This window comes from Physella acuta, unplaced genomic scaffold, assembly GCF_028476545.2.
Source record: "Physella acuta isolate Inbredline_101_S28 unplaced genomic scaffold, ASM2847654v3 ptg000138l, whole genome shotgun sequence".
Taxonomy (NCBI): Eukaryota; Metazoa; Mollusca; class Gastropoda; family Physidae; genus Physella; species Physella acuta.
Window position 1 is genome coordinate 1848905 of NW_026731657.1, and position 11096 is coordinate 1860000.

At 34.9% G+C, this 11096-nt stretch overlaps 1 protein-coding gene across 1 annotated transcript; it reads right to left on the reverse strand.

The window, feature by feature from the left end:
• Nucleotides 1–3006: 3006 nt before the first annotated feature.
• On the reverse strand, nt 3007–8819 carry LOC131935229 (mannan endo-1,4-beta-mannosidase-like). Its single transcript, XM_059291600.1, has 9 exons — nt 8656–8819; nt 8263–8305; nt 6553–6741; nt 6036–6159; nt 5212–5422; nt 4979–5070; nt 4152–4302; nt 3626–3697; nt 3007–3295 (listed from the first exon to the last, which is right to left on the reverse strand). Exons 1-9 carry the CDS (start codon nt 8662–8664, stop codon nt 3071–3073), a joined length of 1116 nt encoding a protein of 371 aa, XP_059147583.1. The 5' UTR covers nt 8665–8819; the 3' UTR covers nt 3007–3070.
• Between the last annotated feature and the right edge of the window lie 2277 nt (nt 8820–11096).

Here is an 11096-nt window from a genome sequence, read left to right on the forward strand (position 1 = left end):
ATAGACACCATCCCACGTTCTTGTATATTCTTTTTCCTACAATCGAACACACGCTGTTGTTAGCAAAATTCTTTTGAAAAAAACATCAAAATGCGCGAGAGGCCGGTAGATATTAAGACGGCTTTTTGAGACCATCCCAAATTTGGTACTGATGGATAAAAGCACATCGGCGCTTTGTTGTCCCTTTTAAGTTCCTTTCTCAGACCTCCCCTCCCGCTCTTAGCCTTACAAGAAGCGAATAGATAGCGCCTCAACAACTAAGCTGGCTCGAATCGGTGGTAGTGTTGACAAAATAGCGCTCTAACAACTAATATCCAAGAAATAAAGTGCCGATATTTTTACTTTCTCGTATATACGTAGTATAGAGAAAGTATTGAAATCGTGCAAAAAAAAAAAAAATCGAGATTTTTACAAATCTCGACGTTTTACACCTCACTGATACGGAAAAACATAATTTTGCAATCTTGTCCGTATGTCGGTGTGTCTGTGTGTGTGTGTGTGTGTGTGTGTGTGTGTGTAAACACGATTACTTGAGTGCCGTTACAGCTAGGTTGATGAAATTTCAGATATAAGTATTTTATCAAAATCGTAGATCCGTATCAACTTTTGAGCGATTTCCCTATAACCGGAAGTGGTACTTTTTCTCCTTTGAATTTTTCAAAAGCCTATAACTTGAGTACTATTTCAGATAGATAAATGAAATTTCAAATGTAAGTAAAAGATCTAATTCTCTACCTTCTGTTAAATTTTGAGTAATTTCCGTTGAACGGAAGTAGTAATTTACGCTACTTCCGATTTCTAAAAAAACTAATGTAAATTTTTAAAGTACTAATAATATTGCGCACCATTATGAACATCTTTATTCGGCGTTCGCTTGGTGTGCAATACTTTTTTCTATGAGATTCTATTTTATTTTAAAAAGTTTATGTATTTAAAATGGATTAAAAATCATAACTATATCCCGAGTTCCCATCCCCTGTCGTTTTATATAAGAATATTCGAGAAAGTTTAGGGGAGATCACTCCCGGTTTATTTACATTTAATAACCACTGTTCTAGAAAACAAGGCAAATGTCTCAAAAAAATACACGAATGATATATATATATATATATATATATATATATATATATATATATATATATATATATATATATATATATATATATATATATATATATATATATATATATATATATATATATATATTAGTTTCGTCACTGGCACCTTGATAGTGGTTTTGTAAATAACAAACAGATCTAATACATTAGTGATGTTATATAGTAGCTAAGACATGCTGTTGCATAAAAATTTTTTTTAAAATATACACATAAGCTGTAGTGTGAAAGATAGGCAAACGTTCAAACCACTTCAATAAATTATTTCCCTTTTTCAGATAGTCAAATAGGGCTGCTCATAAGCTCCTTTTAATAGATTTGTAATAATTAAATTAAATAACAATTACTTATCTTAATTATTATTTTTAAAAAAGTACTAAAGAATGGTATAGTTTAAAAATGAAGTGTAGTTAAAATTAATAATATAAATACAAAAAAACATAAAAATAAACATAACACGAGACACCATTACTTATACAAAGCTTCATGATTTATATACTTTTGACCGACTTAATGATTGGCAGTATTAAGGCAAACATAAATGAAAACAGATTTTCAAAACAGACCAATGCACTCATACACATGACATGTTGTTGTGATAAGATTTAATTGAATTTCTTTTTTCTGAACCCGGTCAGGCTAGAAATGAGTATCCTATGTTCGTATTGTGTGTTTGTATATATATATATATATATATATATATATATATATATATATATATATATATATATATATATATATATATATATATATATATATATATATATATATATATATATATATATATATATATAAATATATGGGTGGGGCCCAAAACAAATTTTTGCGGGGTGGCCCATTTTTTCTAGTTCCGCCACTGAATATAAACCTTTAAAATCTGATTTTAATGAAAACCCAAAATATAGAGAGAATTGATAAGTAAAGTTTAAACAACTGATAAAAAATAAAATAAATAATAAATAAATAATTACTAACAGACTGGGTATTGATAAAATATTTCTAAAAAAAAAGTAAAATTAAAAAAAACGAAAGAAATTATGACAACTGAAAACTAGGGATATCTTAAAATAAAGCAATAGTGAGCTCTCTCTAACTTTCTCGTATATTTTAAATTAACAGTAAGGGTGTGAATGTGCAATTTCAGTGGAATCGGACTCTAGAAATATCGGTTTGTACAAAACCTTAAATTTTCAAATAAAACACAAAAAAGCCAAAAGTTCTTACAATAAGCTGCTTCATGAAAATATATTATAAAATTATCAAGTTATAAAGATTTCTTAGAAATCTGAAATAAATTACTCAATCCGGTTACTGTAAATCGCGCAAACGTTGATATAAACGTCGGTACAAGATTTAATAGTTATTTATGGTACTCAAGTTCCAGTGTTTACAGGAAAGTAGAATTCAATACCACTTCCGTTAACCAAATTCACCCAAAAGTTGACTGCGACCAGCGTATGAAATTCCCTCCACCTTACTAAATAGTTCTCAATTTATCGGCTTGTGATATTCGTACATAAAAAATAGAAAACTACAAACTGGATCCACATATTCTATATGAAATTTCGTCAGCCGAACAAAATCAGTATTCAAGTTCAACAAAAAGACAGACACTATTGGGTGACTAAGTTTTTCTGCCTGGAAGTTGAAAACGCGATGTCAAAATCTCCATTTCGGCTTTTGCCCAAATACGACGAGTCCTCTGTACTCCGTGTACACAAAAGTTTTAAATGTTTATTAAATTATTTTTTAGAAAATTGTTAAGGATTATATTCCGAAAATCATCATTTTAAAAAAAAATTAAATTAAGAACGAAAAAGAAGATCATTTTTATTTTATTTTATAACAATATATTACTAACAAATAAATAAAACAAAGGAACCTTAAAACGTTCTTTTAAAAATAAATATTTATTTCATTTTTGAAAATAGCCGAAATTGATTATCAAACAAGCGCTAGACGTTGATTGGTATGACGCCGTTGTTGGTGTAGCCTTTGATGTGGCTGATGCCGCCCCTCTGGTTGGCCCCGTGGGCCACAAGGTCCCAGCTCCAGGCCCCGGCGTACCCGTGGTTGTACACGTAATCAAACAGCTGATTAATATTCATGCCGCCGCCATCTTGTTCCCAGAACTCTCCCACAACGATTGGTTTTCCGGTTCCATAGTCACCCGCTGAATGCTGGGAATTAATCAAGTGACAAAATAATAATTACATAAAATAGAAATTTAATACGGAATTTAAAAAACACATATACGTAGGCAGGATACATTAAATTACCATAGAATTTTCATAAATTCGAATAATAAAAGCAAACAATTTATTTTAAAAAGGTGTGAAAGAATAACTTAAATTATTAAATTCCAGTTTATACTTTAAAAAGGAACAAATGCTGTATCTTCATTTGCATTCTGTTTTACCTTTTCAAAAATAGTCTCTGTTTTTTTATTCAATTAAATATTTAAAAGATGTATTTTATTTCTACAATTATTATCTGATAGAATAGAGTACCTTAAAGGGGGCAATACTGTCGAACTGGCCATTGTAGGAATAACTGTGAAACTGGTAAAAGTCAACCTTTCCCTGAATAACAAAAAAGAATCAATTATTGTATTATTTTTAAAGTTAAAAGAATAATGATAATATATTACGTACATTAGTTAATGAAGCAATCTAGTAACTAGAGGTGAGTGACTTAAGCTTCTCAAAATCTAGTCTTCTTTAAAGTGGAGATTGAACTTTCGGATGGGGTGTGGATGGGGTGGGGGTGATTGAATCATATGGACTTTCGGGTAGCGGTGGCGACTTAAGTTTCTGGGAGGGCTTTGTTAAGGTACATCTTTATACAAATTATACATTTTTACAATTTTGTCAGGTTGGGGTAGGGTGGAGGTATACACCGGAAGAAATGGGGGTGGGGGGGGGGGTTAAAAGAAGAGACGCTTGAAAGAAACTCTGAAACTTTCTGGCGAAAAATCCCGCACTCTCTGAGCACAGGAGTAGCCATATTGATTTAGTGCAAGAGCGGATAACTCACGTTGCCCTTTCCTCCCTTGACCAGACAGGCGTCACTGTAGTGGTCAACAAAGCCCATCCTGTCCGTGTTAGACTTGGGGTTCCAGGAACCGACCGTCACCAGGAAACCAGAGTCCACGTTTTTGATGGCCGCCGCCTGCCAGTTGATGAACCTGGGACACGATACCAATCGTCATTAGCTCAGAGGCGTAGCGACCCTTACCTGGGACAAACTTTCAATTTGCCCCCCCCCCCCCCCCCTCCGGGACAAACTTTCAATTTGCCCCCCCCCCCCCCCTGGGACAAATTTTCAATTTGTAGCCCCCCCCCCCCCATATATTTTTTATATTTATAATGCAAAACTGCAGCTAAAATAAGCTTTTAATTTTTTCCAACCCATAATGGCGCCCCCTAGGGTCGGCGCCCGGGGACATAAGTACCCTCCCCCGCCCCCCCCCCCCCTCGCTACGCCTCTGCATTATCTTTTTAATTAATTAATTTAAAAAACAGCATCTTTGATTTGACAGTGTTCTCTTGTAAATCCAATGAAGTCACCGTAGCTATTTGATACTGTTAGGTGCTACCAGCACTTAATGCAACCAATATTTATATCTACCTTAGCAATTAGGATAGATTCGCCCACACTATTCATAAACGAAAATTTTGTTTATTTAAATTAATATCACACGGTATCTTAGATTCAGTTGGTTTTATTGTTTAGTGTTACCCCACCCTCTAAATAAAGGCGCAATAGGAATAGGCCTACATTATCTAAAATGACATTTGTATTTAAACTACAATGCACTTGGATGTGGTATTGCTGATCACTATTATGGTTGTGTACTTTACCTAATCATATCATGGTAGTTGTATTTGCGACCCGCCCATCCAGCACCACTGTTTCTTAGAGCCGTTGAATCAAAACAGTGATCAGAGTTACTCTGTTAAATATAAATATGTGTTTTAACATGTCAAAAAATATGTCATATATATATACATATATGGAATAAGTTCCCTATTAGACAAAAGCCTACAAAATATAGACACAAAAAGTAACTATAAAAATTTTAAAAATATCAGACCACTTCCGGGTTAATCATCCCTTCTGGCTCGTTCATGATATCCCAGGCTCCCAGGGCGGGATGACCTTTGACCGCTGTGGCCAGGGGAGTTAACACCTTGTCGATGTAGCTCTGTAACTTCCGGCTGTCCACGATGAGGCCGTCTAGACGGTGACTGTTGTCTTGGTCGACGGCGGCATTCCAGAGGGTGGGGAACACAAGTAGGTCATGGCTGGAGAGGTAAGTAGGTCAATGACAAAATGAGAACTAAGTTCTATTGAAATATAGCCAAAAACATACAAATAAATTACACAAAGACTATAGTCAATGACAGTCAATGTATCAAAATGTTTAGAGTTGTAATTAAAATGTAACAAAAACAAATAATAAATCGCTCAGCATAAAGATGAATCAAAAGATCGCAGTGTGAAGATAAGTCGTTGTATGTAAATTTACAAATAAACTAATGTATTTTTGAAGAGTTAATATTTAAAATCTATTTCCACTGTTGAATCAACGCTCATTTAGTATAAAGATGCACTGCTCACCTTAATGACAAGTGCTATGGTACCCTACCCACCATTTTTGACAAAAGCTATGCTTCCCAAACCACCTTTGTGACAAGTGCTATTCTGCCCACCTTTGTGACAAGTGCTATTCTGCCCACATTTGTGACAAGTGCTATGCTGCCCACCTTGATGACAAGTGCTATGCTGCCCACCTTAATGACAAGTGCTATGCTGCCCACCTTAATGACAAGTGCTATGCTGCCCTACTCCCGTCTGTGATAAATCCTATACTGATGCTACTCGACTTCTATCAAGTCTTATACTTATCTTAATCACCTCTGTGCTAAGTTGAGCATGTCATGGAAATCATTGATGAACGTTCCCTGATGATCAGGGGCCGTAACATAGCCGTTACCGTCAAACGCAGGAGTTGTTTCTCCCTGAATATGTACCCATAATCCTAAATGAGAAAATTCATTTCCTCACTTATTGTTTTTGTGATGCAGTATACAGCACTAACCATATAATTAAAGCAATAAAAAATGGAGGCTTAATTTTTTTAATAAAGAAACGAAATTGTACTTAGATGTTACCAGAGGCGTAGCGACCCTTCCCGGCGCCCGGGGACAAACTTTTCGATTTGCACCCCCCCCCCCCGCTCAAGATTTTGATTTGCACCCCCCCCTCAAACTTTCGATTTCCACCCGCCCTCGAGATTTCCATTTGCACCCCCCCCCCCCCTCAAACTTTCGATTTACACCCCCCTCAACCTTTCAATTTATTTTTCCAACCCATTTTGGCGCCCCCCCCCTTCGCTACGCTACTGGATGTTACAAGAACAGATAACACCTACTGAGTGAGTTGCCTCCCGCAGCCTTTAACTGTCTCATCTGTGAGTCGAACTGGGACCTACGGCTCGCCCATTGATGGTCACCAAAGTCGTGGGCGTACGCTATCCAGGGGAGATTACCACCGGAGAGAAAAACTCTTTGACCGTTGAACGTGAAGTGGTTGCCGGACACGGCAAGTCTGGCACTGGCCGCTGTGTTAAAAAAAATGGGTTTTTTTTTTTTGCCTTTCTTAAGATTTGTTACTTAAAATTTGTTTTAAAGTATCAGAAATGTAGGTCTAGAATGCTTAGTATTTTTCCTTGAAATCAGCTTAAAAGTAAAGGAAATATAAATGCCTTATTCCTAAATTTCATTAGTAGAGATATCTTTACAGTATAAAACTTTTAAGGCGATTTGTTCCTTTTAAAAATATATGCACTTTTTGGTGCAATTTCAGTCTATGCTCTTCATATGAAAGTATTTTGTAGCAAAAAAAAAAGCAATTTGTTGTTATTTCATTATAAGATATATGGACTCGGCGAAGAAAAACGGGCTTTAATCCATGAACCACAGTAGCATATAAGCAACAGGTTGACTATGACTACCCATCACGACACAACCTTTTTCTATTACCACCCAGTACATTAAAATGTGTAATACTGAATACAATTATCATATACTTGTGAACTCCTCTTAATCTAATTATGTACACATCGGAGACAATACAATAGTACAAATGAGAGTATTTTATTTTGAATAAACTACAGTAAATAGACCTATAGTACTTAAACCACTGTTTAAGTACTTGGTAAGTTTAGATTATACGGACGATTCTTTTTCAGAAATATCTACTAGTTTTTTTTTCAGATTTTTTTGTCCGCTACAAAAGTATTGCTGATGTACTGGTTTTTACTTTCTCGTATATACGAAGTAAAGAGAAAGTATTGTAATCGTGCACAAAAATCACTTGAAATTTTAACAATTTTCACCGTATTACACCTCAGTCCTTCATCACATCTGAAGTATAGAGGACTTATTTTAATCGGGCAAAAATTATCAATCCAGATTTATCAAAATTAAGAGGTTTTATGCGTAATCCAGTCTGAAAAACTGGGCTTTGCAATTCTGTCCGTATGTCTGTGTGTCTGTCTGTGTGTCTGTGTGTGTGTCTGTGTGTAAACACGATTACTTGAGTACCGTTACCGCTAGGTTGATGAAATTTCATATATAAGTATTTTATCAAAATCGTAAATCCGTATCAACTTTGAGCGATTTCCGATAACCGGAAGTGGTACTTTTCCTACTTTGAATTTTTCAAAAGCCTATAACTTGAGTACTTTTTCAGATAGATAAATGAAAATTTCACATGTGAGTAAAAGATCAAATTTTCTACCTTCTGTTAAACTTTGAGTAATTTCCTATGAACGGAAGTAGTAATTTACGCTACTTCCGATTTCTCAAAAAAGTAATGTAAATTTTTAAAGTACTAATAATATTGCGCACTATTATGCACTTTTTTATTTGGCGTTCACTTGGTGTGCAATTCTTTTGTCTACGAGATTTTATTCTATTTTTAAAACTTTAAGTATTTAAAATGGATTGAAAATCATGTCTATAGCCCGAGTTCCCATGCCCTATTGTTTTATATAAGAATATTCGAGAAAGTTTAGGGGAGATAACTCCCGGTTTATTAAAATCAAAGGTCGTGAAATGTCAAGAAAACAACCACTGACCAAGTTTGATCACTCCCACAATCAACAGCAAACATGTCATCATCTGAAAATAATATTACATAACTCTGGCTGATATGTTATTTATTATATCATACATATATATATATATATATATATATATATATATATATATATATATATATATATATATATATATATATATATATATATTCATAAATAAAGTATTTGTATAAGGCGTAATGTACATGGTGGCGGGATACGATTAAGAAGATATATGGCAGACGGGAAAAAATTAGAGGTTGTGAGAGAAATGTTCTATGAATACACACACACACACATGTATATATATATATATATATATATATATATATATATATATATATATATATATATATATATATATATATATATATATATAGCTTAACATTTTACCTGAGACATCTTGAGAGTAAAGTCTGCTGAGAATAAAGTCTGCAGTCTGTTACCAAGGATACAATCTAGTCTATGAACTCTAGATCTGCCTATCTACACACCAGTCACGAAAGGCTTTTATAATCGCCAGTAGTTAGAGCAAAGGTTTGATTGTCTGGGTCAAGTTTCGCGGACTGAAGTTCGTATGAACCGAACAACTGTCGGCGTGATCCTGGTCAACTGGGCGACTGACGACTGAGCGAGATTTGCTCGGAACTGCTTCATCAAGCTTTGTATTTTTTTACCTAGGTTAATTTTAACTTTTTCTTTAAAATATACGATTTATTTACAGTTAAATTTTACACAACGTTATTTGTTATCTTCATTTTTTGTATTATAATTACAACGAGTTTTTTTTTTAAATCTCAGCCACAGAATGGTTGCTTTTTATTGTTTATTGTATTTCGCAAAAATTGCTATCTGCAAGACGTAGTAGTATACCCCTCATAATTTATTTTGTAGCATAATCATTTAAGGTGTAATTAGCGCAATTTTTTTTATCCACGCTTACATTTAAGAGATGTTTGAGATTTTAAAGAATTTTTTTTTTAATTTAAAATAGAAATATTGTTTAATTTTATTCTCTCTTTTCTGCTATCCTTGAGATCTATATCAAATCCCCTGTTAGTCAGTGAAGATTGGGAGTAAATATATATTATTTTGGACAATGGTAAAAATTATGAAAGATTTAGGGTGTGTTACTATTTGGATAAAAGCGTATTTTAGGGCTAAACCTATGATTTGATTTACAGATAATGTATAAGCTGAATTCACGAATATCTCCTCGAAGTAATGTTATTATTCCGTTTAAATGCATTTTTAAACGATAATTTGAAATAGGTTCTTCTACTTCTTCAATTAGTTTCCAGTATGAGAATTTATATTAAGAACTAGCGTACCCGACCCCCGCGCGTTGCCGCCGGGATAGAAGAAAGTCTGACGAAATATATTAGAAGGTTATCACCAATGCATTACCAATCATATGTTCTTAAACGCGTGACGTCTTTTCTAAAAATGAGTTATTTAAATGTAAACAATGCCTCAGCTTGGATCATAAATATCGGGACACGGGTTTACCTACACTACCGCATGAAAACATTGAGTGTACATTAATCATTCACCGAAATAATATGGTAGAACACACTTCGGTGACCGCCTCTGTGTCAGAGACGTAGAGGGGCGCTCTCAGGGCCCCCACCTCCCGATTACACTACCGCATAGGCGCGGCGTACGACCCCTGGCTCCTTAAAACTAACAGGCGCCATCGTGCCAAATAGCCTCCTGTTAATAATGATGCAGATTTCGTCATTCACTAAAGTGACACAAATGAACAGGATTTATTTCTTTAACACGTAAAAAAATTATTTGACGTGTTTTAAACATCAGTGTGATTGGTGCACTATGCTAGCGTTACTGATGGTCTATTATTAGATTCTCGATCTCAATTTCTGACTGGATTGTCTAATAATAGATGCTTATTGCATCATTCGCAAAGTGACGAAACTCTACAGTAAGCTCCTCATATTCAAAAAGTTATTTTTTCATCTTTCGCAAGGTGACGAAACTGTACAGAAGGATTTCCTTGCGTTACAAAGTTATTTTTATAAGCCTGTTGTAGTTTTACCGCTGAATATAGTAGTACCCCTTACTCGCTATGCAGGGCGCTCGATTAACGGATGCCAAGTGCCAACATAGTCGCTCTAAAACTCTGGGGACCAAACCGTGTATTGACGAAAGCTGTACCCTATATGGCGCCGCCCATAAGAAACTTTAGTTTTCTTTTTCGCAGAAATATTCTCGGGAGTATTCTCATCTACTCCCTAAAGTTTCATGGCACTCGGATGAACCGCATCCGAGTTTTATTTTTTATATACCGTGTATAGAGTGGAAAAAAAGCTCCCCCCTCCCCCCCACCCGGGGTGCGCCGCCATTGCAATATTAAAAAATTATTTTTTTTCAGAACCCTACCATTGAGTGATCTAATCATCTCCCCAAAGTTTCATGGCACAGGGTGAACGGTGTGAAACCGAAATAGACTTTACTTTTTATAAACCGTATTTAGAGAAAATCGCACCTTCCTGTGGCGCCGCCCTTGCAACATAAAAATGATTTTTTTACAGAACCCTTCCTGGAGTGTTATAATCAAGTCCCTGAAGTTTGATGGCTACCGCAATCAACTTTTCTTTTTATATAACATATAGAGAAAGAAAAAAACCACCCCTGAGAATTTGAAAATGTTTTTAGCGCAGAAACCTCCCCAGGAATATTCTGAACATTTTCCCAAAGTTTCATGGCGATCGTGTGAACAGTGTCACGGCAATTCACTTTTATTATTTTTATATACCGTATATAGAGAAAAAACGCACCCTCACGTGGCGCCGCCCTTGCGAAATTAAAATGAT